The following is a 27,015-nucleotide window of genomic DNA, read 5'->3' as shown; positions in this document are numbered from 1 at the left end:
CTGTGAAATGTCGTGCAGTGCACTTATTTACAATTCGTACTTAATAAAAACCGGCTTTTAATTGTCATATAATATGTAGTGTTAAAATTCATTAAAATATTATTTTCAAAATATGAAGTAAAATTATCAAATCCTAACTTCGTAAGAACAAGGAAATATAAAAAATAACATCTTATAAAAATTCAATAACGCACCACCTGAAAATACCATCACACTGTATTTTCTAAGTTCTTTTTCCCAATAAATAAATTAAAATTTTAACGCAACACGGTTCTCCTGCCAGCGTCTTACTGCCGGTGCGTGTGTGTCCGCAGCAGAGGCGAAGCGCGACCACTGCAACAAGACGGTGGACATCTACGAGGACGTGTCCAGCCCCGAGGTAACGGCGGACACTCTCGGCCGGCCAATGACATGCTGGTACCGCTTCCGCTCGTTCCGCGGCACGCCGCGCGACTGGATACTGCGCATCCGCTTCAAGAAGTTCAAGGTTGGCGTCTTGCTCAACGCCACGCACTGCCACATGGGCTACATGCAGGTGAGGCATCCGCCAGCTTATTGTGTGCAAGTGGTAGACCATAGTAGAAGTGTCCAACATTGCCACATCAGTTACATGCAGGTGAGGCCCCCACCAAATTTATGTTTGCAAGAAGTAGACACTTGCAAAAGTACAAATGTTGCGATGCACAACGGCACACTCTTCCACAGAGGCTTAATGAATTAGAGGCACCCACCAGCTTATTGTGTGCAAATTTTAGACGCTAGTAGAAATACAATTTTGGCGATTCTCAACGCCACGCACTGTCACGTGGGTTATATGTAGGAGAAATGCCTACCAAAAATAATTGTGTGCAAGTAGTAGACACTAATGGATGTTGAAGTTTGCCATCCTGTTCAAGTAATACGCAATGCCACACGGACCATATCCAGGTAAGGCACCCGCAAGTTTAATGTATGCAAATAGTAAACCTGAATAGAAGTTAAAGTTTGGAATTCTGCTAAAAGCCATGCGCTGTAAAATGCGCTATATGCAAGGAGGTGACAGCGATTTTTTTTGTTTGCAGGTAGTAGATCCTAGTAGAAGTTAAATTTTAGCACCCTGCTCAACGAAAAACATGGCCAGATAGAATAAATTAAGGTGTGTCGCCCAACAGCTAATTGTGAGCAAGTAGTAGACACTAGCTGAAGTGCAACGGAGGTGCTGCTAAACACCATGCACTGCCTCATTTTCTACAAGAAAGGCAGGTGTCCGCTAGCTTATTGTGTACTAGAAGTAGACGCTAGTAGAAGATAAAGTTTGCATCCAGTTAAACGCCACTTAATGCTACAAGTGCAACAAGTAAGCTAGGTGCCCGCAAGCTAATTGTGAACGAGTAGTAGACCCCAGTAGATTTTCAAAGTTGGAGTCCGGCCTATATGCCATGCACTGTCACATAGGCTACATGCACGTGAGGCTCCAGTTAGCTTATTGTGCACAAGAAGAAGACAAGGGGTTAAGTTCAAGTTAAGTTCAAGTATGGCATCCTGCTCAAAGCCTCATACTTTCACATGTGCAACATTCAGGTAAGGTGCCCGCTAGTTTATTGTGTGCTAGAAGTAGCCCTTAGTAGGAGGTTATGTTTGGCATTTTACTCAACGCTACGCACTGCTTGGAGGCACCATGCTTGCATTAACACCAGAAAGAAAATACTTCAGATAATCCACCTAACTTAAATTTTTCGCCAGGCGCTAATACTTTGGTTGTTACAGTGACTTGGAATTAAGGTACTCGTCCTTGGACCGAATACCGTTTGATTCCTTCAGAAAACTCAGTAGAACGCACGTTTTCCCACAGTTGGTTGGATGTGCAATAATGCATGGTGCGGTAGATGGAAAAAACGAGCCATGTCGTGATTCGCGCGCACTGTCTTCGTCGTCTTGCCTAATGCGCACAGGCAAACACACTTCTTGATTGACGACTTGCATTGTAGCGGCGAAATTATATAAAAACAAACACGTTTGTATATTTAGCCCATTTGTGCGTCAATCCTCAAAGAGGTAATTTTAAAAAACGCATCAGTGAAGGACTCGTAAACTCAGTGATAAAAAATTGGCCCTTTAAACTACATACGTATTACAGGCTACAGATTCTTTGGTTCAGCAACGAAACTAGCCAAACGACTAGCTCGAGGTGAAGTGGGCATTAATTCTCTAGACGATAAGTGCAATAATCATGATATCGCTCATTCCTTCAGCAATGATCTGGAATATAGGCACTAAGCTAACGATATTCTGGCACAGGAAGCAAAATATATAGGTAAGTCAATCGGCAGACGCAGGACTTGGAGAAAAAACATTGCGTGATGGTGTGTCGAAAGCAATGAAGGCCAAGCCCCGCAAGACGAAGTTTACATTAATGTAAGTTACATAAACGGTTTTATAAAACAGCTTAATATTAATTTCTTTTCAACTTTGCTTAATATATCCAGCAAAAGTCTCCGCACTCCAACACGAGCAAGTTTAACAATTCTTTCTTTAGAAACATAGGGATTAGGCTGTTGAGTCACGGAAGCAGTTGTTGGAAGAAGTGTCTTGACTTACCGCACCGCCTCGCCGAGATGAACGAGATGAGCCTTGCGCGTTGCCAGAATATTCCTGCGAGGCCTTCTGGATCTGACAGGTTTTAACCTGTCAGCTTGTGCTGACTCTGGACTGATTCTGTCTGGAGGAGGCAGTGGACATTCTGGTGAAGTTTTCGTACAATACGTTGCTATAAATTAAGCGTTTTAATTTTATACTTTTAAGTTAGCTTAGTTAATGCAGCAATGATATGATTTGATATTACTAATTTTTTATAAATATGCGTTTTAATGATTTTCAGGAGCAAAATATGTTATTAAATAACCAAAATTAGGCAATAAAATTTGTTATTGTTTTGCTTGTATACAAAATCTCTAATGTCAATGAGCTTTTTCTGAAAAGGTCACAATGATTATTGTGCAATGGGTAAAATACATCTGACTTATTTGAGAAAATTCTATAAAAATGTTGGTTGCATATAATAGTAGAGGTAACGTTATAATCAAGAACTTGTGAAAATACAGGAACGTAATTTATAAACAACATAACCGATCAATGTTTTTTAAATCAGTTTCAGTAACTTCCTTAGATTAAGATAATTCGATTTCAATATTTTTAAAGTTATTTCCTTACCATGCATGACATTCTTAACGTACTTAGAAATATAACAATATTAAATTCGTAACCACATTGTCTTATTTTTTAAGAAAGTTAAAAACGCTATTACTAAAAATAGGATATACTGACCACGTTTGGAATAAAGTACATATAACCAGGTTTAAATTAAACAACTTTAGTTTAAATTTTTTTAATGAGCAACATATAAGGAACTGAAACATCTAAATTTTATAACATTCTCTTAAGTTACCAGTTTGTGAAATATAGATGCTGGAATTTTATTGAGATGGATTATAAATTGTATCTGAAAATAGTAAAAATTAAACCTATGATTAAGGGTCATAAGAAAATTACACACGCTTTATATGCTGACATATGTAAAACATTATATTAGAAATCCATTACTAAGAAGACGTATTATTTTAATTACATTTATCGAGAAAAATTTATATAATGGATTTTAAATACACAGCAATCGTTATTTAAATAAATTCATCGTTTTGATTTATTAACTAACAAAGTCCATAAATTTTTTTAAATACTGATTTAAACCTTCAAAAAAATTGTGGTTTATCTAAATGAAACATTAAAACCTTTTTATTATATTAAAGTTGCCTTTGTTACTGATATTATGAAGCCAAATTTTATACTGCTAGCTGCATTGTTTCATAAAATGTACACACAAAAATATTTCCTGATTTGTAGTTCTCCACATGCTTCTATTAAATTTTGTTGGTTGCTGGATGTTTGGTTAAAAGGTGTCCATATTATATTTCAATAATATTATTAACAAAACAATCGATGTGAACATTAACAGGTGCCTAGAATCTGACTTTTCAACAAATGTTCAAATATAATTACTTACAAAAACTCCTACCCAATTATTTACCGCAGTGATTTCACCAGTTTATTTATTACGACCAAAATAGAACTTCTCTTTATATAAATATAAAAAATTTAAATTAAAATCCTACTAAGTTTAGTACATAAAATAATATAATTTTAACATATTATGTAACATAAATTAATAGTTATTTAGTTTATTAATAATGTGCATAATGAATAATGAGGGAAAAATTAATCATGAGAAATTCCCCTATTTACTTAAAATAATCGTAAATTGGGATTCGAACCTGAGTCCTAGTATATAAGTCGCCATCGTGAACTTGGCATCACATAGCTCGATACGATTTTAACAGCACATAGTTTTACTTGTGTATACAAAATTCCTATAAAAAATTATTTCTAGGCCGCGTTACAAGTTATCGTTATATTTAAATTTTACAATTTCTCCCCCACCCGAAAAAAAACGATACATAATTTTATTGCAATCATTGCCTTGCGGATATATTCAAATGTTGTTCGGTGGCAAATTAATGTTAACAAAAAATTTTTCGCAACAACTCTCATACCTTCTACATCGACGTTATTACAAGAATAATTAATTTAACGAGAAAATAAAATGAAATATCACTGAATTACACCACGTAGGAATTTTTTTGTGCCTTGCGATTCGTTTTGTTAAATCAGTAAAATAAACTGCACCAATAATATGTTTAACTTTTATCCAATCCATTGGCATTTGGCAAACACAAAAAATTTAATGAGTTTCTCACAATCAAATAATTTGAAAAGCTTAGCACAAACATATCCTAAAATAATAAATCACTTAGGTAAATGATGTATTGTTTCCTGAATTTATTGAACGGTATTTGTTGTATCCTTCTACCACTCACACATTTCATGAATTTAGATGAAGATAAACAAGTAAAACGTGTTTGACAAATAGGTACTCTGGGCGATAACCAATAACAACTGATTCAGTAGGTATCTCACCTTTAATTGATCTGTTACTTACAGTAGCATCGAACACACGTATAAGACCACAAGAAACACCGGGGCAGGAAATTTGCATGTAGAACAAACAAAAAACCTTACAGCAAAATTTTACTTTAATTCATGAAATAGAAACACACACTTTCACTGTTTGCTGTGACTGATAGAAAAATTGGTACACTCAGATAATAAAACTCAACATACTATCATAAATGTTTTAGTTCAAATCATAAAATACATTTTGTCAGTTGGTAACTGCTCAATATGGCAGATACAGTTTGGGAAAATTTAACAAAATTGTGTGTGTAACGATGCAATATTAATAATTAAGCTTAGTTTGCAGAACACTATAAAATTATGTTAGAGTTTTAAAATGTAAGCATACTACAGAGTTCAGTGGAGAACATTTAATTCGTCCGTTCAGGACCACTAAACTGGCGATTGGAAATCTTTAGTTTTGATTCAGTTTTGATATTAAAATGTTTATATTTGTATTTTCAGTTATTTTATAAAATTAAATTATAATTGTTGTACATGTAAATTATTGCGTATATGTTTTACCGTTTTAAAATTAATGACTTGGAGTCATGTGTTCACTTTAGTCATGGATGCTGTGATACAGCAGATAACTTTCGTGGTCTCTTATATAGGACTCACTACTACAGAAAATACTTTTTAGTATATCCCTGTTATGCTTCAACAGAAAAACTTTCCTAAACTCCCTAAGAATCAATAGGTCGTTGAATGCAAAACTATTATAGTTTTAACTTCACAATTTAATACAGGAATTCTGTAGTCGGAGACACCACTTTCAGGTGATAGGTCAAGAATAACCGATTTTTAACTATCTGATTTGTTAAAAAAAGAGTTTGTTTAAAATGGCGCGTTCTGTTTAGCTACTGCGCAACATTTATTAATTCACACACTTATTAAACTTTAACAGTACCTTTAATGTAACTATTATTAAAACATTAACTTTGGGCGATTTTATGCCATATCAGCTTACTGAATTCTAGATTATATGGAACTAATGTTACTTTTAAGATTTTGATCATGATCTATTAAATATGTATCATTTACATTAAATTTAATTTTATGCATCGGTCAAGGATTTAAACAAGGACATTGATCAATCAATTTTATCGGTAGATTAATGAGTGATTGTTTTGATAAAATTTCAACTTTTCCCGAATTGATATGTTATTTATTACGAATTTTTAAGATGGCGGACATATTGGCTTACAGTAGGCTATTTGGCTAGGAAACTAAGCTTCTTTAAGGATGTTTCACCATAGTTTATTAAATAAGTTTTTTTTTTTGCAGGGACCAAGGATCACAACGAAGTACAAGAATTCATCAATTCAATCAGTAAACTAATGAGTGATTTTTAATGAATTTTGACGTATTTCTTAAATGTCTAGGTAATTTATTACTATGTTTCAAGATGACGGACATATCGGCTTAGACGAGGCAGGCTGGCTAGGAAAATAAGCTTTTTTTTTAGGATGTTTCACCATATTTTATTAAATAAGTATGATTTACATAATTTATTTTGCATTCACCAAGGGTCGAATCAAGCACAAATGTCGATCAAATCAATCGGTGTATTATTTGCAAATTTATTACATAAATTTTGGAATTTTTCCCGAATTGCTAGCTAAATATTTACGATTTTCCAAGATGGCTCTCAAATTTCAAGATGGTGGGTGCCACAGTAATACAAAATTTTTACTGTCCTCTAGCAGGTAAAAATTAAAATAACATGGCGGTAGTGCACTCCAGCAGACGAAAATAAGATGGTGGCCTCCAACCAACGAAAACAAGATTGTGGGCATTATGCCATAGTAGCTGTCGCTATATGCCTTGGCATTAGAAGTGGGTAATCAGTTTGCCGGCGGCTTCTGTGGAGGAATCTTCAGTCACCATTTGTTTATTTTTCATTCGCTGGGTTCGAACCGAGTACTTCATGACATAAGTACGTTATTAAAATAATAATTTATAAAAAATTTTAATAATTAATTTATTTAATTTTTAAAAATTTCCCTACTAAGAACTGGTAACAATTACGGATTTTTAAGATGGCGGCCGTAAATAAAATTGCAGTGGTAACGTATTAATACAAAATGTCAGTTGTGACATAATAAATTAATATTAATTTTAATAAGATATTTTTTTTTGTTTTTATTAATAACTAAGATGTTCACTCTCGCTGGGATCGAAACAAGAACGGATATCGATTGAGTTACAAAAATTTTAAGTAAGAAATTTTAAACAATATATTTTATTTATTTTTTCGGAATAATTTGGTCAAAAATTTCAGAATTTGAATTTTTCGGTCAAGGTTAAGGTCATCCAAGATGGCCGTCAGAGGCTTAGGGCGGCTTACGTTGGGGAATTCAAGCTACTTAGGGGGATTTTTGGTTCTTTCTAAAGGAAAAGATTTTTCAGGTTTTTCAAATTCAGAATTTTTGAATTTTCGAGGTATAGGTACCTATAATAGGGAAATTTTCCCTTAAACGGGAAATTTTCCCTTAAACGGGAAATTTTCCCTCGAAATAGGGAATTTATTAAATGTTTTGACAAATTTTTGGGTCATTTTGAGTCCAAGATTGCCACCGTGACGTCAGAGAGGTCAGTCATTGGCCCGTTCCACCGGCTCCACCTGTGGAAGCCTGGCGCAGGATGCCCATTTACCTACAACAATTGCGTGCCCATTTCTTTTGTCGAATTAGCTACCATTTTTTTTGTGAGCTTCTTTTTTAATGTTATTTTAAATCGTGAATTACAGTAAATGGTTCTTGTTTTGACTAGCATAATATCTACCGGTTACGGGTATATAAGCGAGTCTCCAGGTGCAGGGCTTTCAGTTTGTGAATGGCTGCTGGGGTGTAAGGATCATATAGTTTCTCTCATCTGGTGCATAAGTCACGTCATTAACTGTTATTGTGAACATGATACCATTTTTATCGTCTCTAACGTCTAAATTGATAGTCTCATAGTCTACGGGAACCCTGACGTCAGCGACTACGATGGTTGGCTCAGATCCCGTTGTCAACGTCAACGATAACACTAGAAGAAACTTAACAGTCGTGGTACCTCCAGCAGAAGACAGCTTAATGACTACAGCGCTCGCTGCAGAGGAAACCTTGATGAATGACGTTTTGCCTTTGATGGAGAGATCAATGGCTAGTGATTCGACAACAACTATTGAACATCGATGTCGTTACTGTGACAAGATTTTCTCAAACAACAGTAAGACTCAGTGACACGAGAAACAGAATGTGCTAAGAATCCATCGCGCAAAATGTTAAGCTTTAATAAGTATCGCAAGTGATTTGCAAGAAATTATACCTCGAAAAGACATGACATGCTGCGCGTCAGTAAGTAAATGATTCGCTACAACATCGATTGTACACCGGTAATGGGTGAAACTGCAGCAATATTAGTATCCGGTTAGGGCCTGAAAGTATCATCTTCGTCAAATAGGCATCCTTGCGGCTACTGCGATACCTATGTATTTTCTATGAAGAATCCATCTCGTTTAAAGTTCCGCTACGATAAGTGTCATGTTTGGTTTACTTATATTTACAATTTGAGACAGCAACTGTAAAGGTGAAGTCCGTGTGCCTTCTGAACTACCTGCAGATATTTCGATTCCTCTCTTTAGATACGTACAATCACAATATCGAATAACCAGCAACCGATTGTGGCAAATTATTAACATGAATCTAAGTCTCTACTGTGTTTGGTGCATTACAGGTAAATGATAACGGATTCCATTTGGCGAAATCTGCATTTCGTGGAAAGCTGAACGTCTACTTTTATCTAAATACGTTTAGTGAGTCGAAATAAATTTGTATGTTTCTTTACGATATCAGGCACAACATTATCAATCAGCTTACTGATGAAGTAGCTACATATGGACCTTTAAAATATCATTTTTTTGTACTGGGAATATGGCAAACCAAATCCGTTTGATGACTAAGTGAAGAAGTGTGCATTCAAGGCAAGGGATCCTTCTATTTACAAATTCCAACGATATAATGCAGTCTGTTGAACGCAGTACCGAGAAACTCCGTCAGGAAGAAAATACTATGTAGGAAAAGGATCTGGCTGTTTTCTATATTCAGTAACCGATTGGAGCTCAGATTTAGTCAGTTCAAGCCAATGCATTATTAATAGTTTCTTGAGTTATTAACTTCAGCAAGTATTCCTGTACTTTTATAGAATCAATGTTAAAATGTTTATTCGTAAAATAGTTTCCTTTTTTCGAACCCGTCACTTTTACGTTGCATTGATATAATATACAGTTTTATTTTTTTACATTCATCGTTTATCGAACAAAGGACTGGATTTATCGAATGAGTCAGTAAATTAATGGAATTTTTTAATGTGTTTCTAAATGTTCTTCCTTTTTTGTGGTTTCAAGTATGCTTTCTTTGTCTAATATTTGGTTAATTGTAGGTCTTTGTCTTTGATTGTTCATTGCCAAGTCTATGGTAAGAACTGATTTCTTAATAGTCCAGCACCTATTGTTATTGGTAAAGCATTTTTCAGGATTTTGTGTGCAATTAGCATGTATAACGTGCTTTAAGTTTAGATTACTGTGGGACTTTTTTTTCGATGCTGATTTGTTGATCTTTAAATTATAGGCAATAAGAATATTATATTTTAAAAAAGAATGAAAAGTTGTGTTTTTGACTCGTGTATCAATAAACTTATTCTTATTTTGCATTGCATATTATGGGATCATAATCTATTAATGGGATTGTATCATACTGAATTTAATATTCATTAAATGTACTAAGGTTTTTTAATATATTTCCAAATGTGCTTCGTTTTTTATATGCTTCCTTTTTTGAGTTTGCTTCCAAATGTGCTTCCTTTTTTTTAAAGATCTTCCTATTGAGGTTCCTTTATTAATGTGTTTCCAAATAGGCTGTGTTTCCAAATATGCTTTCTTTTTTAGTTTATCTTTTTTGTTGATTGTCCAACGCCAAGCCTGTACTGATGTCTTAATTGTACAGCACATCTTAGTCATGGTAAAACATCCAAAATTGGGCCATTGGGAAATGGTATGTTTGGTTCTGCAAATTGAAAATACCAATTCTTCACAAAAAGGACTTATTTTGCTTGTACCAAAGTCGCAATCGTCAGCTTAAATAACATACTATAGACGATAACTTTGTGAGCGAAGGGTAACAAGATCATTATGCGTGTACTCACCAAACATCTTTGGAGGGTCATGTCTAGTGTAATAGGGCTTGGTGAAAACTGTGTGATACCCGGCCGCACAATTATTTATAGCCTCAGTGCGCTCAGGGATGAGCGGTACTCGCGATAACTAGAAAAAACAAACACGGCTATATACCTTCAGACTTTGATCAAGCATTTGACACAATAAGCCACGAGTTTTTGTTAGCAGTTTTGTATCGTATGGATTTTCCGGGACTTGTTATTAAATGGATGAAAATGACAACGGAACGTGTACAAATAAATAGGTCTTGCACTGCTCCTATTTAAATCAACTGATATGTCTGGCAAGGATATCTTCTAACCATGATTTGGTTTGCTAGAGGATTAGAGACCCTTTAAAGGAATCTATATGACGAGCTACACACCATTCACCCTTTACGTGGCCGGATACTGGTGACAGAATACGTGGACGATGTAACATGTGCAGTAGGTGCAACCTGATGTATACAATTTATTCTGAACTGCATCGCCGAATTTCAGGCCATCTTAAATATGAGAAACTACGTTCCAACGAGTGCGATTTTCTATTTTAGCAGTGACCATAGTGATAATTATACGTCTCAGACTTTCCGAATGGCGGAGAAAATTAAAATACTCGGGGTTACCTTCAACAACGTCAGTAACCCAACTTTACACGCCAACTGGGAACACACATTAGCAACATGCCGAGGACGCACGATAGAATATAGTACCAGGAAACTGATTTCATTCCACAGAGTTCACGTTATTATTACCTTAGTTCTATCCAAACTTTGGTATTTAGCGCACATATTTCCACTACACACACAAGCTCTACACTACAAGCCCACAAGCGCGTCTAACCATATACGTCGGATGGTATATATGGAAGTCATATATTTTCCGCGTCGCTCACACCGAAATTTGCTTTTCTACAAGTGCTGGCGGGCTAGGACTAACTGATGTTAAAAGAAGGTGACTGCACTATTTAATGTCAATGTAAATAATGCCATTTTACGATAAGAAAGATCAGTGAACCTATTGCCGCGGCCAGCACTTGATTGTGTTGACAGACTCCCAGCTGAGTATCGAAGGCCATACATGATAGTAGACAAGATATATATCGACCTTGCGGCCAGCCTACGATGTACCTGGACACATATTTGCTGGAAAAAGTTCTCAAACGAAGAAATGGCCGGTCTTTTGTGAAATGGTGGGGTTTCCTGTCTCAATTTAATTCGTGGGTAGCATATACAGAAATCGAGAAGCGCTAAAGGTGAATAACACCTCACTTACATTTTTTTTTCAAGTACTTAGGAATGATTACTGTTTATACATGCACTGCATTATTTAAAGTATGATTATCGCACAGGAATTATCTCATGTCATTTATGAAGTTGGGCAGTCTAAATATATATTTGGCTATTCAGTTTTTCTAGCTTCTGTGGTGTACGTCTGTTTTGTCTGCTTCGAAAGAGAGGGGTGGGGGGAGGTTTTGAATGTGTAACGGTTCGTTGAGGCTGTTGTTAACTTTCGGGAATGCATCGAAGGTTGAGTTCTAGGGCCTCACAGCATCGCTCCGCTAACGTGGTAGTCTGCTTCTAACCGCGCTCCTATCATCATGGCTTCCACCAGTGTTTGCGCGGAGAGTGTTTGCGATTGTAATTTAAACAGTGACTTGATGTAAGTTTTTGGACATACGCCATTGCTAAGAACTTTTTCTGTTGAAGAAAAACTAATAAATAAAATAAATAAATAAAAAAAAATAAAAAATAAAAAAAATAAAAATAAAAAAAAATTAAAAAAAAAATAAAAAAATAAAAAAAACTCAAAAAAGGAGACAAAAAACACACAAAATTAAGCAAACAATTGCTGTTGTCAACAAGGATATGAACACCACAAAATATTCCGAAACAGGAATATGGTCAGCAAACAAAGAAAAAACAAAGAAAAATGTACTAAGAGAACGAAAAAATCCCCACAAATGATGACAACACAAAAATATTGAAACCCAAAATAATTCAGCACAACAGTTGAAGCGAGACAAAAAACATGACAAAACGAAAAAACAAACAAATACAATAGTTTTACCTAAACAGAAACAAGCGACGTTTCGGGAACTGCTATCTGCTCCCGTCCTCAGGCAGAGACGCACATGGTACGGAAACACAGGTGCGACTGAGAAGGGGCTGGAAAATGAGGGTATTTATCAGAGAAAGGGCTACATCTTGCTCAGCCAATGACAGACGAGCTGTCTCCCCATTGGCTGTGCACCATGTAGTTAAAGCGGATTGGTTATGGTGGGTTGAGTATTGGCTATTGTTTTGTGCTGCAGGGATGTTTCTCTCTTTATCAAAGGGATCCACATATTTTTTAATTCAATGCTCTGCTGGCTGAAAATATTTTTATTGCTAATAATGAAGGCTGATTCTTTGATTTTCCTTTTTATTTTATCGGATTCCTGTATGAGTGGTGTGGAGTCTTCCCAGAGAATTTTGTGGCTATTTTCCCATGTATGTTCAGCAAGTCTGGATTTTAGGGTTTCACCCTTCTTGCAGTTGTTTTTGTGTTCTTTGATTCGGGTGGATAGAGCTCTGCCAGTTTCACCTATGTAGATGTGGCCACATTCACAGGGGATTTGATACACACAGTTGTGAGTTTGTAATTTTTCTGTGGCTGGTTTCACCTTGGTAACAATACTTTTAATAGTAGATTTAGAACGGAATGCTGTTTGAAGTCCATATTTATTTCCTAGGCGTCTTATTTTTTCTGAAAGCCCTTGAACATATGGAATAACTAGGGTTCCTGCAGGTTTCTCAGTTTCTGTGGATTTGAGTGTTTTGTTGGATTTCAAATGCTGTTTGATGGTGTTGACAGGGTAACCATTGGCTATGAGTTCTTTTTTTATATGATTGTGTTCAACCGCAATAGATTTCTCATCAGAACAAATAATCTCAGCTCGGTTGGTTAGTGTGTGAATTATGCCAGTTTTTGTTGTTTTGGGATGGTTGGATGCAAAATTAAGGTATTGGCCTGTGTGCGTAGGTTTCCTGTATACTTTTGTTTCCAGGCTGTTGTTTTTTCTGCTGACTAGTACATCCAGGAAAGGAATGCTACCTTTGGTTTCTTTTTCATATGTGAATTTTATTGATAGCCTCAGAGAGTTGAGGTGGTTCACAAATTCCTCCAAAGTTTCAGGTCCATGTTGCCAGACAGTGAAGGTATCATCCACATAACGGAGCCAGATTTTTGGAGGGCTATTACTTTTGCTAAGTGCTTCTTCCTCAAAGTTTTCTATAAATATATTGGCCATAAATGGTGAAAGAGAAGAGCCCATTGCCATGCCATCGGTCTGTTTGTAGAAAATATCCTTGAACTGGAAATATGTTGTGGTGACACAGAGGGTAATCATTTCCATGATGGATGGGATTGGTATTATAGTTCTGTCCTTTAGGGTTGGATCAGCTTCCAATTTCGCCTTGACAATGCTGAGTGTTTCGGCTACTGGCACATTAGTGAAGAGGCTTTGGACATCAAAACTCACCAGGGTATCATTGTTTTCTATTTTCAGTGTTTTGACTATAGAAATAAAATGATTAGAATCTTTGACAAATGTATCTGTCTGTCCTGCTAGTGGCTCAACAATTTTCAGGAGATATTTTGATAGTTTCTGGCATGGGGAATTACAACAACTGATGATCGGGCGCAGAGGCATGTCGGGTTTATGAATCTTTGGAAGACCGTAAATGTGGGGTGCTTTACTGCTGTGTGGTGTCAGTTCTGATCTAGTTTTTTCTGGGATGTGATTCTGATGTTTTTTTAGAGTTTGGTACACTTTTCTTTCAATGCTGGCTGTGGGGTCTTTTACCAGTTTTGTATATTGATCTGTGGTGATCAAATCAGTAATTTTTTGCTCATAGTCTGGTTTGTCAAGTATGACTGTAGCACGACCCTTATCGGCTGGGAGGATTACAATGGTATGGTCGGATTTCAGAGTTTTGATGGCCTTTAGTTCATCAGGCGGCAGATTCGGTTTAGGTGGACCAGCTGAAGTGATTGCTGTACGCACATTCCAACGAAATTCATCTTGTTTGGCGGCAGGAAGTTTGTATATTGCACTCTCAACAGATGAAACTATGTCAAGTGCAGGAATGTGTCGTGGAGCAATGCTGAAATTGAGGCCTTTTTGTAAAACATTTTCCTCGCTATTGGACAGCTTTCTTGAAGATGAATTAACGACAGTGTTGATGCTCTGTGTTGTGGGATGTGTTTTTGTATTCATCTTACTCGTCAGTTTGGCTAATTTATCTTTTTGCTTCTCCTTGCACTGTAGAGATCTCTTTTGAACCAGATTCGTGATGGACTGATAGATGCGATTGAAATCTTTAGTATTGAGGGTAGACTGAATTTCAAGCTGTAGTGCCGAAATTTCATTGTTCAAATGTGATTTTTGGCAGTGATATGCGGCAATTCTTTCACTCAGAAGCTTTTGGCTGGCTTTCCGGGTTATTTGTTGAGCCTGTTTGCTGTTGACCGGGGATTTGATTGTGAGTCCTCTAGGAATGACTCCCTTACTGCGACATTTACAGAGAAAAGTCAAGTTATTCGAACATTGTGATAAATCAATTAATTTCTTTTCCAACTTCCTCAGAGAAATATGCATACCGGGTCCATACCGGGCATTGATGTTATCTTTAAAAGATTTGTGCAATGGGAGTGCATGACTTGATGTAAGTTTTTGGACATACGCCATTGCTAAGAACTTTTTCTGTTGAAGAAAAACTAATAAATAAAATAAATAAATAAATAAATAAAAAAAATAAAAAAAATAAAAAAAAAATAAAAAAAAATAAAAATAAAAAAATAAAAAAATACTCAAAAAAGGAGACAAAAAACACACAAAATTAAGCAAACAATTGCTGTTGTCAACAAGGATATGAACACCACAAAATATTCCGAAACAGGAATATGGTCAGCAAACAAAGAAAAAACAAAGAAAAATGTACTAAGAGAACGAAAAAATCCCCACAAATGATGACAACACAAAAATATTGAAACCCAAAATAATTCAGCACAACAGTTGAAGCGAGACAAAAAACATGACAAAACGAAAAAACAAACAAATACAATAGTTTTACCTAAACAGAAACAAGCGACGTTTCGGGAACTGCTATCTGCTCCCGTCCTCAGGCAGAGACGCACATGGTACGGAAACACAGGTGCGACTGAGAAGGGGCTGGAAAATGAGGGTATTTATCAGAGAAAGGGCTACATCTTGCTCAGCCAATGACAGACGAGCTGTCTCCCCATTGGCTGTGCACCATGTAGTTAAAGCGGATTGGTTATGGTGGGTTGAGTATTGGCTATTGTTTTGTGCTGCAGGGATGTTTCTCTCTTTATCAAAGGGATCCACATATTTTTTAATTCAATGCTCTGCTGGCTGAAAATATTTTTATTGCTAATAATGAAGGCTGATTCTTTGATTTTCCTTTTTATTTTATCGGATTCCTGTATGAGTGGTGTGGAGTCTTCCCAGAGAATTTTGTGGCTATTTTCCCATGTATGTTCAGCAAGTCTGGATTTTAGGGTTTCACCCTTCTTGCAGTTGTTTTTGTGTTCTTTGATTCGGGTGGATAGAGCTCTGCCAGTTTCACCTATGTAGATGTGGCCACATTCACAGGGGATTTGATACACACAGTTGTGAGTTTGTAATTTTTCTGTGGCTGGTTTCACCTTGGTAACAATACTTTTAATAGTAGATTTAGAACGGAATGCTGTTTGAAGTCCATATTTATTTCCTAGGCGTCTTATTTTTTCTGAAAGCCCTTGAACATATGGAATAACTAGGGTTCCTGCAGGTTTCTCAGTTTCTGTGGATTTGAGTGTTTTGTTGGATTTCAAATGCTGTTTGATGGTGTTGACAGGGTAACCATTGGCTATGAGTTCTTTTTGCGGTTGAACACAATCATATAAAAAAAGAACTCATAGCCAATGGTTACCCTGTCAACACCATCAAACAGCATTTGAAATCCAACAAAACACTCAAATCCACAGAAACTGAGAAACCTGCAGGAACCCTAGTTATTCCATATGTTCAAGGGCTTTCAGAAAAAATAAGACGCCTAGGAAATAAATATGGACTTCAAACAGCATTCCGTTCTAAATCTACTATTAAAAGTATTGTTACCAAGGTGAAACCAGCCACAGAAAAATTACAAACTCACAACTGTGTGTATCAAATCCCCTGTGAATGTGGCCACATGTACATAGGTGAAACTGGCAGAGCTCTATCCACCCGAATCAAAGAACACAAAAACAACTGCAAGAAGGGTGAAACCCTAAAATCCAGACTTGCTGAACATACATGGGAAAATAGCCACAAAATTCTCTGGGAAGACTCCACACCACTCATACAGGAATCCGATAAAATAAAAAGGAAAATCAAAGAATCAGCCTTCATTATTCAATCCGCTTTAACTACATGGTGCACAGCCAATGGGGAGACAGCTCGTCTGTCATTGGCTGAGCAAGATGTAGCCCTTTCTCTGATAAATACCCTCATTTTCCAGCCCCTTCTCAGTCGCACCTGTGTTTCCGTACCATGTGCGTCTCTGCCTGAGGACGGGAGCAGATAGCAGTTCCCGAAACGTCGCTTGTTTCTGTTTAGGTAAAACTATTGTATTTGTTTGTTTTTTCGTTTTGTCATGTTTTTTGTCTCGCTTCAACTGTTGTGCTGAATTATTTTGGGTTTCAATATTTTTGTGTTGTCATCATTTGTGGGGATTTTTTCGTTCTCTTAGTACATTTTTCTTTGTTTTTTCTTTGTTTGCTGACCATATTCCTGTTTCGGAATATTTTGTGGTGTTCATATCCTTGTTGACAACAGCAATTGTTTGCTTAATTTTGTGTGTTTTTTGTCTCCTTTTTTGAGTATTTTTTTTATTTTTTTTTTATATTTTTTTTATTTTTATTTTTTTTTATTTTTTTATTTATTTATTTTATTTATTAGTTTTTCTTCAACAGAAAAAGTTCTTAGCAATGGCGTATGTCCAAAAACTTACATCAAGTCATGCACTCCCATTGCACAAATCTTTTAAAGATAACAATTTAAACAGTGTTACGATGGACGATGTTCGGGAATTTGTAATGGAGTTAGTACGTCGCTACATAGGTATGGACTTTAATGATATACATTACCACCTTACATCCTCCGCCCTCAAAATTCTCGCTGAGTTCCCTGAGGAAGAGGAATTTATTACCTATTTATATCAGGCTGTTATGACCTGCATCGAGGCCGCAAAGGAAGCACAAGAGGAGAACAAAGATGTGAATGAAGGAACAGACAGTGGCTTGGGGGATAGTGATGATGACGAATAATAAATTTGTGTGTACTACGACACCAAGGGTTGTTACAACCAGTCTGACATTCAGCATCCTAGAGACAACATCAGCACTACAGCCTTGAAGTCATACCTGTAGAACTAGCATCAGCCTTGCAGAGCTAGCACTCGGCAGCTCTCCATATCAACTACGCACAGCTTCACACATCAGTTATCGTGGTTACTGGCAAAAATGTCATTATTTCTCTCATAGGCGTGCACAGGACTTCAGTATTGGTGGTGCCAGATTACATAACAGCCCTGATTTTTGACAAATATTGACCTTGAAATTCCAATGTGAGGTCGCCAACTTGACACACGTACACTTTTCCTCTGCTGGCAGATACTAGCGAACCTTGCTGGCAATGGGCCGACTAAACTTGAGTGAACTTACTTATCTCACACCGCACAGACGTGGCGTTAAGTCCAATTATCCACAGCTGATAACCACAGTCTCCGTTTCCACACTATGCGGACGACAGTCAGAGCGTTGAATATATATAATATTGTACATATTATATATTTAATTGAGATTATATATAATTAATCAGAGAGACAAACACTCTTTTGTTTTTACAAACGTAGGTGTTATGATACGAGACTTTCTTGAAATTGATGCTAAGGCAATAAAAAGTTTTATTTATAAAAATATGGTAGGCTATTAGGGACTTATATTATAATGCAATATCTGTAGAACATTGTTTAAAATTTAATTTACTATTTCTATAATATATACAATAAACATTATTTACACAACCTTTATCTAATTTTTTTTTATAAAATTTCTTCAAAAACAACACATATCACAAAATTTATAAGAAAACTTATAAAGTATGTTTTGTTGATCCAGCCACTCCTAGAAGAAATCGGACATTTTTATCGTCTTCATATGAAAATGGAGTGGCCTGCTAAAATTCAAAACTTCTCTCCAACTGGACGAATCGTTATCTCGTGAACCTGAAACAAGACAATACCCATTAACAACATTAGCATTAATTATTAAGAAATTGGTTAAGCAAGATATGACTGTGCCTGATATGGAATGCTCAGAAATTGCGTTTAATGCATATCAGGTGAGAAAATATGTGACAGGAAAACAAGTGCGATAGACCCACCTGATTAAATGTAAAGAATACCTTCAGTTAATGGTAATATCAAAGAGATGAAAATACCAAAAAGGTTAGCCGAGACTGATTCGTAATGCACACGCAGAGTTCGGACACTGTAGTAAGGAATGAGCTATACCTGTACACGAGGTGGAGTCGACAGAGTGTATACAACAGCCTCCGCCAAGTCTTCTGGCTCCAGGAGGGTCATGGTCTTGAGGACTTCCTCCGGTATGTTGGCTCTAGCCACCATCTCGGTCCTCACTCCTCCAGGGCTGATATTCTGCCAAACACGAGTCAACATTTCCAACGTAACTGCCCCCTCCTACACGGAACTAGTGTCTACTCAATTGAACCTTTCTTTGGTACTATTACAATTACGTATTCAGTTATAAGGTTTTATAAAAGATAATTCATGACGGCAGTCCTCATAATTGTTTTGAATTTTTTTTAAAACTTTCTTTTAGTTACAATAACTTGTTACGGAGAGAGGAGACATTGCGAATAAAATGTGGAATCGCGTTCCAGGGACCATGAGGCACGGGTGCAGTACTGCCCATCCATCCTGGATTTCAGTTTCCCCTAAGCTTTCACCTACAGAACTCCACAAACAAGTGTCGGAATGGTACCTCGCTTTGGGGACCATGGGCAAAAATACCTCAATCGACATGATTGTTGCACGTATTTGCTGCGTGACTGTGATCGCCGTCCAGTGCTAACTTCAGGGGAGTATCTGTGCTAGTGATGCGGGATGATAAGTGCGAGGCACGCTGGTGCTTCTAGCGCGGCGTCGCGTCTAAGAGCAAGACCCTGGGCTTGCGTGCAGTCTTTACGTCACGCACAAACCAACTACGAGATCCGAGCGGTAACCGTAACATTATATGGCGGAGAAATTATGATAGAAAGCTTTCAAGAATCTGTATCGGATTTTCTTGCCTCTAACTTACTCTCAAAACACAACAGTAGTATATAATAGCCGCTACTGAAACTGGTTCCTGGTAGTAGAGCCGGGTGCCGATCGCCATCTGATGTCACGACGGCCTACTGAATGTCAAATTTCCTCAAAATTCCTCAAAAATTGACTCAAAAATTTTCAAAATTCCTAAAAAAAAAAAAAATCCTATTTTGAAGGGTAAAGTCCCGTTTTGAGGGAAAATTTCCCCATTTTATTCCCCAAAAATTTTGAAAATTCAAAATTCGAAGTGCTTCAAAATATTTTGCCTTCAAAAGAACGAAAATTCCTCAAAGCGGCTTAAATTCCCCATCGACAAGCAGCCCTAAGCCACCGAGGTCACGAACTTAACCTTAATCATCAACTGGAATTATTATTTTTGACCAAAAATGCAAAAAAAAAAAATGTTTAGTTCAAATGTTTAGTTACTTAATCGATTTTAGTCCTCGCTTCGATTCCCAGCGAGAGTAAACATATATTTACGTATATAAATTTAAAAAAAATACTTGATTACAATTGAAATAATATTTTAAAAAAACCAATCCTGATTACATAACACCCACCATCTTCGATTCTAGAAACATTTGACATTTGGAATAGTGATATAATTTCGCCATCTTGAATAACTGTAATTATTGAGCTAGAGATTCAAGAAACATTTAAAATTTGTAAAACTAAAATATAAGACTTTAATAAAATTTTAATAAAAACATACTAATATCATAGAGTATTTGGTTCAAATCAGGTGAGGGCAAAAAAATATGTGGATCCTTCCTCCATGGATGCCACTGGCAGACAGACCTCCCACCAGTAACTTCAAGGCAAATATTACATCAGGCAGTGTGACATCATGGCAACCATATTGGATCCACCATATAGATTTTGTCTGTTACATGACGCTGCCACCACATTGATATAATTTTTACCTGCTAGAGTGCAGTAGTAATAATTATCATGGCGTCCACCATCTTGTCGGCCATTTTGAAAATCTTTAATTATTTATTTAGGTAGAAACTCGGTAAAAATTCTAAAAATCGTCAAAAAATTACTCCTTTATGTACTGATTGATTCGATCACTTACAGTGCTCGGATTGATCCTTGCTCGATGAAAGAAAATTGAAGTTTACAAAAAAAATATTTATTTCTATAAATATGATGGAAAGTCCTAAAAGTGGCTTCAACTTCTAGTCTACCAGCATTCAGGAAGCTTCTATAATCCATTTTGGCCGTCAATTTAAATCTGAAATTACTGACCTACAAATAAATAAGGGGGGGGGGGGTGGATAAAATAAATCACCTATTAATGTAATGATTGACTCAAAAGATTTTCGTCCCTAGTTCCATTCTTTGCCAGTGATAAGAGTAACTAAACTTCAACATAAATAAATTTTTAATTCTGTTTCTAATTACCTTTTGTGAAGTTTATTAATCGTTGTCTCTACGAGAAAAAAAAAGGCTCTATACAATATACCGGCCCGATGAATTTTGCGCTTGTGCGTGAGGGCCAGTGGAATACTGAGATCTGGTTATCTCACGGGCACCCATGTGGCACAGTCTGACACGCAAGGCCTGGGAGAGCTAACAAGGTTACCCTGAGAGTTGGGAGTACCACGAGGTGATCCATGGATAGAGACCGGAAAAAATCGCAAATTAATTTCGCGATAGGCTATAAGATACAAATCGTTATACCTCAGTGTTGCCTCTGCTATTGGTTCACAACTCACCTGGATGAGTCCGGGTTCAATGAGAAACACCCGACCAAAGCTTTATCGAACCACAGGCTGCTACGCTGGGACGTCTCACAAGACAGCAGCCAATGAGTGGGTGGCATTTGAACGAGTGTACGAAGAACTGTGGAGTTCATCCTACAGGTCATTGAACCCACGATTTTTTCCGGTTCCTATACATGGAGATACTGGATTCCACGCTGAGGGTTTGGTCGTCTGGCTCCAGATCGGAACAGCGGCTTTTTTCTTGGCTGGCAGTAATAACCCCACCTGGGGAGTTTTCCTCTCCCCTAAAGGACCCTCCCCCCAACCCGTGTGGGCGGATGATACCCTCTGATTGTCTTTATCGATACAGCGTGCGAGGTGGGGATAGCACTCCCGCCAGTCGAGGAACCGTCTGAATGAAGGTTCTCAGGCCCGCATTAGGGTGTCTGACAGGGCCTTGGCATTAAGTCCAACTGTGGATGAGAAGGTCACACCTGCATCCATGCGTCACGGGAGGTTACGTCTTGTGAACACATAAAAGGGTACCTACCAGGTACGGGTGTGTAACAAGTGTTCGGTGACATTGTTTGCTAAACACTTGCCCAATAAGTAAATTTAAATACTCTCTTGTAAATCCTACAAAAATATGTGCAACGAAGTGTCCTAATATTTTAATAATATCATTATTACATAATCTTAATATAAAAAATAAAAAAGACTCTACAATTATATAAAACTCACGGTAATCTTGATTTTGGAGTTGAGTTTGGTGAGCTGCCTCCTCAGTGATTCAGCGAGCACTGTAACTGCGTGCTTGGTGGCTGAGTACATGCCAATCTCAGCAATAACATAGTGTCCTGCCACACTGAAAAAATGAAGGTTTTAACAAAATTTAACTAATAACCATATAATATTCTGATCAACAAATGATAGAACTATTGCTGTAAAATATTAACTCACATAAAACATAAATAATAATGAAGAAGCTTGGCTTCTGGTTTGTAGCCGTGTCCTTGCCAAATAATTCACTAACGTTTCGGTCGACATTGCAGTCACCATCATCAGGGAGCTGTTACCTACTGGTTACCTACCTACCGGTAGGTAACTGCTCCCTGATGATGGTGACTGCAATGTCGACTGAAACGTTGGTGAATCATTTGCCAAGGACACTGCTACAACCAAGAAACCAAGCTACTTCAGACAATGGCCGCGTTAACCTGCTTTTAAAACTATAAAATAGTGTTCTTACCCGAAAAAAAATCTTAAAGTTCCAAAATAACTGTTCTATAAGTCACACAACATTTGAGATTCTCAAAGATGCTCATGAAAACAAATAAGCCCGAACTAGAGTAATAAAAGTACTAAATATAGTCAAATTCTATCTATGAATGTTACAACAGCGTTTATTTTACAAGCCCCTAATATGGGATGAACTTAATAATACTACTTCCAAAAGTTAAAGATTGTTAATTTCATTATCGTTCCGTTATCATTTCATAGCTCACAGAATAATCCCTCAAATCGTGACACATTTTATTCTTTTACCCTACTCATTCTGATACTACCAATTCTAGGATTGAATATGAAATATTTATAAATGTTGGCTACTCTGCACGTTTTAATAGACCATATAGTTACTTATTTCAGTTTTATTAATATTATGAAGTCAATAATTTCAAGTTTAAAACTAATATTAACTGCAAAACCAAAACTAAAGTAGACTGACAAAATAGGGGATAACTAGATGGAATATGCTAGAACAATAAATGATTTTATTTGGTGTTAAACATTTTATATGAAAACTGATGGTACCTATTTATGTGTATGATATGTCCATCGTCCACGCCTCTCTCCTTCATAGACTGGATGGCCTCTTTCGTACAGATGCTGAGTGCAAGCACGTTCACATCGATCATTTGTTTCCATTCAGCTACACTTCCATCTATAAAAAAAACAAAGGGTAGATTACTCATAGGTAGATCATTTTGTTACGATGTTCATTAGGCAGCACAACATCAAGTTTTGGGAGCGCAAAAATGTAAATCACACTTGGGAGTCTCACCATACAGGTTCTCCTTTATCGCGACTCCAGCGTTGTTGACCAGCACGTCCACCCCTCCCAAGTTCTCCTTCACCCACTTGAAGGCAGACATGATGTCCTCCTCTTTGGAGAGATCAGTCTTCACCGCGTACAGCTTCCCTGGTGAATCCTTCAGGCTTGCAGCTAGCTCCTGGAACATACAGTGAATTTGACATGTTGGACCAAAGAGTAGTTACAATCTACGTTACGATGAGTCTGGTAGGTCCAATAAACCGGTGAACCCACCTGATCCCATTTTAACCTACATTTTATACCTTAATAAAATAGTTTTTTTTGAAGAGTAACTTCTTTGCTGAGGGGGCTACAAATTCGGAGCGTTACGAAAATTCCAATTGCTTGAGGGGAACAGTTAGGTACGTTACAGGGGAACCGGTAGAGGAGGAGAGTGCGTCAGCGGCGACGCCACTCCAACGCACGAGCTAGCTGTCGAATAGAATGATGGAAAAGCATAAGGGTAGGTACGTAGCATGGCATGCTATAACTAGTTGTAACGGCTGGAAGGGATAACAGCAAGGGAGAGGTAGAAATGATGCAACAGTGACGCTACGGGTTTTTCCTAATGCTGCTTGTGTTTGTGTACTAAGTACTCAGTTTGCGCAAAATCTAACGATTGATGCTACCATATTCATTTTATTTTATTCAAAGAAGTACAATTTAATTATTCGTGTGGAAAAGAGGTCTTGATTTATGCAATTAACTTTATAAGTATCATTTATTTTTTATGTGCATGGGTTGATTGGAAATTAAAAAAAGCCATACAGAACTAAGACGTTAACATTATAAGTTTAATTTGTTTTTGGTATCTGAACATTGTGATTTTAAATGACATAATTAATCTGTAAGTAAAATTTATGTTGGATTGGAATGTTTTTTCCTTCTATTTATTCAGCTCGAGATCGTGATTTAACATCAAGCATAAAAAGAATAAAATGGCAGAAGCATATAAGATGTATTATCAAAGGCAACTTGGGAATGAACTGCCAAAAGAGGCGTCAAAAAGTGCCAGTGAATGGATGCGAGAGTACAGGGCGTAGTGAATGGCTTTTTTAAAAAATCTGATATCATACCCACATTTAATATTCTAAATTATTATCTATTTTTCAATAAAAACACTAATAATTTATCTCTATCTATACCCAATAAGCAATAATTTTCACTTCAGTCGTGCTTGGGCTCCACACACACTTTCTTTTTTAATTATCAGCTTATGTCTGCGAAATTACTTGTTTTAAAGTAAGTCAAAATGTCATATTTTGACAGTTTGACACAGTGGCCAAGAGTTTAATTTTCAAATATAATACCTGGTGCCTCAATTTCCTGTATAAACCAGTGGTTGCCACATCTGCATGATTAATGGTAACTTGGGGAAGTATTTTTTAGCTTATGGTTTACATCATGTGGTTAGGCACCTAAACAATGGCTGACGTGTGCTGTTTGCATTGTGGATACAGTTTTAAGTGCTCTCGAGTTTTATGTAAAATACCTTGTTTAATGCCAGCGATGTTAATTTCTACTTACTAACCACCACTATAAGCGGTCAAGCACCATTAATTAAATTTTACGGCCCTTACAATAAGGCTATGGCAAGGTAAAAAAAAAAGTTGTACTACGTCACACCATGCCGTCTCCTTAAAATTCTTAATTCTATGGTATAGCCTAAACACATATCAATTACGTAAATATTTAATTTACATATGTTATGTAGAAAATCCCGAATAAACCTGCCTGACAAATGGCTGTATACACGTCCGGTAGTATTAATCTCTGCACAGTTACACATTTATTGCAGAGTCGGTCCAAGTGGAATTGCAAAATTAACTGTATAAAGTAACATTGCATGGAAGAGAATAAAAAAAAAGTGTTAAAAACTACATTAGTGACTCACGCATGCCACTACCCCCTCCACAGTTCATTAAATAAATATACATCCAAAAACACCACAGGTTCAAATTGCACTATAGAGTCGGCAATGTAGTCAAACCATCTCACATTTCTAGACCATTAATGTTGTCAAATAGTAAACTAAAACCGACCTCTATCCTGCCACCATACCATTATTTTAAATGCTCTGTAACATAGAAAGACACCGACGACATAAAATTCTAGGCTGAATCTGCTTCGGGTGGTTTCCGTCACCGCGGCCAGCTGCACGGGAGCGGGTTGTGATGAGTGCCTACCTCTATCCTGTCGGCCCGGCGAGCCAGCCCCACCACCTTCAGCCCCTTCTTCACCAGCTCCCGGGCCACGGCGTGGCCGATACCCGAGCTGGCGCCAGTCACCACCGCCACGCGACCCGACCAGCGCTCCATCTTGTCCTCGTGTGGCTTAGCGCTCTAGTCACGTCTAGCCGCGCGCTCTCTCCTGATATACCGGCGAGTCTGGCCTTCACCTCCCCCCTCCTTATCGTAGCCACACCATGCCACGCTCTGCGTCCCATTACAGCTGACTCACTCCCTCAACGGCCAGATTATCACGAGTCACGACGCAAGATTTTTTTACTCGGAAAGGCAGTGGGCAGGGAGGGGTCTTATTATAACGCAAATCATTACCCAGATTAAAATTACTGACGTATGTATCATTTCTATGGCCAATGAATATACATAATTAGAGCGAAGTCTTATATTTCAAAAACATTAATGGACTCCTTACATTTTTTATTTTAAAATTTAGGAAGAAAAAAAACACTTTAGGCCCCTCAGATAACTTCAAAATATGTTTTAAGGCAATATACAAAAAAAGTATAATTTTCCGATTTTTGACAGGAATATTTGTTGGAATGTATTTATAAAATGTTTTTTGTAACCATGGGAAATGAAACCATCTGGGCCAGAGGAGAGTCGAACCCTGTCCTTCGTTATGCCAGAGCAGTGCCTTAGTGACTTACAACCATAGAAAAGTGCGGAGACTAAGAGGCGTGGGTTCGGATCCCAGCAGGAGTATTTATTTATTTATTCGACCTTGTTTAGCGGAGTTAGGGCAAGTACCTCTTATGTTGCTCTGAACCATGTTACATACAATGCATACCAAACAAACATAAAATTACTAACAAATTACATATAGCTACCAAATAATATCTTGATTCAGAACCACCACAAACCATGTAAACTATTGCTATAAATAGAAAAAAATATCATTATGATAATGTTATTTACTCAAACACAAATTCATCCAGTTTTTATTTGTTTACAAGTCAGTGAATATAAATGTTCCTTATTTGCTACCGGACATATCGGATAAATTTTATTATGTAATTTTTTTGTTTGTTTGGCAGCATTTCACGTCGCGGGTTCGTGCTCGTGGGCTCAGGCGTTGAGAACTCCGAGGTTGTAGTGGACCCCGAACCACAATGAGACAACTCTATGTTTGTGAATTAGATAGAGTGACGCCGTGGTGTTGAGATCGAACCTATGACCCTTAACACCTGCGCTATCACTTCCATCGAGGGGCCCGCCTGGTCTGTGGGTGTATCTGTGTTAGTGAGGCGGGATGATAAGCTCGAAGCTCGCTGGAGCTTCTAGTGCGGTGTCTATTCCGGACTGGC

General features: G+C 37.2%; 2 protein-coding genes across 2 annotated transcripts in view; one reads left to right on the top strand and one right to left on the bottom strand.

The window, feature by feature from the left end:
• Positions 1 to 360: 360 nt before the first annotated feature.
• LOC134532219 (cubilin) overlaps positions 361 to 27,015 on the top strand; it is a 633,189-nt gene continuing 606,534 nt past the window's right edge. The window contains exon 1 of the mRNA XM_063368639.1: positions 361 to 535. Coding sequence (XP_063224709.1) covers positions 407 to 535 — 129 coding nt within the window. The 5' untranslated portion in view covers positions 361 to 406. The remainder of the gene's footprint in view (positions 536 to 27,015) is intronic.
• On the bottom strand, positions 18,293 to 25,815 carry LOC134532338 (farnesol dehydrogenase-like). Its single transcript, XM_063368763.1, has 6 exons — positions 25,652 to 25,815; positions 23,436 to 23,604; positions 23,186 to 23,315; positions 22,115 to 22,238; positions 18,849 to 18,992; positions 18,293 to 18,560 (listed from the first exon to the last, which is right to left on the bottom strand). The coding sequence occupies exons 1-6, from the start codon at positions 25,781 to 25,783 to the stop codon at positions 18,519 to 18,521; spliced, it is 741 nt and encodes a 246-aa protein (XP_063224833.1). The 5' UTR covers positions 25,784 to 25,815; the 3' UTR covers positions 18,293 to 18,518.

This window comes from Bacillus rossius, chromosome 5 (genome assembly GCF_032445375.1).
Source record: "Bacillus rossius redtenbacheri isolate Brsri chromosome 5, Brsri_v3, whole genome shotgun sequence".
In the NCBI taxonomy this organism is placed as follows: Eukaryota; Metazoa; Arthropoda; class Insecta; order Phasmatodea; family Bacillidae; genus Bacillus; species Bacillus rossius.
Note: the sequence above shows the minus strand (reverse complement) of the source record. Positions and strands in the feature narration are given on the sequence as shown.

Excerpts from the sequence above, each read along its gene's own strand:
- LOC134532338 (XM_063368763.1), bottom strand. The coding sequence starts at position 25,783 with ATGGAGCGCTGGTCGGGTCGCGTGGCGGTGGTGACTGGCGCCAGCTCG. Across the intron at positions 23,605-25,651 it reads GCCGGGCCGACAGGATAGAG|GAGCTAGCTGCAAGCCTGAA; the intron begins GTAGGCACTCAT and ends TGTATGTTCCAG. Across the intron at positions 22,239-23,185 it reads CATATCATACACATAAATAG|TGTGGCAGGACACTATGTTA; the intron begins GTACCATCAGTT and ends TCATTTTTTCAG.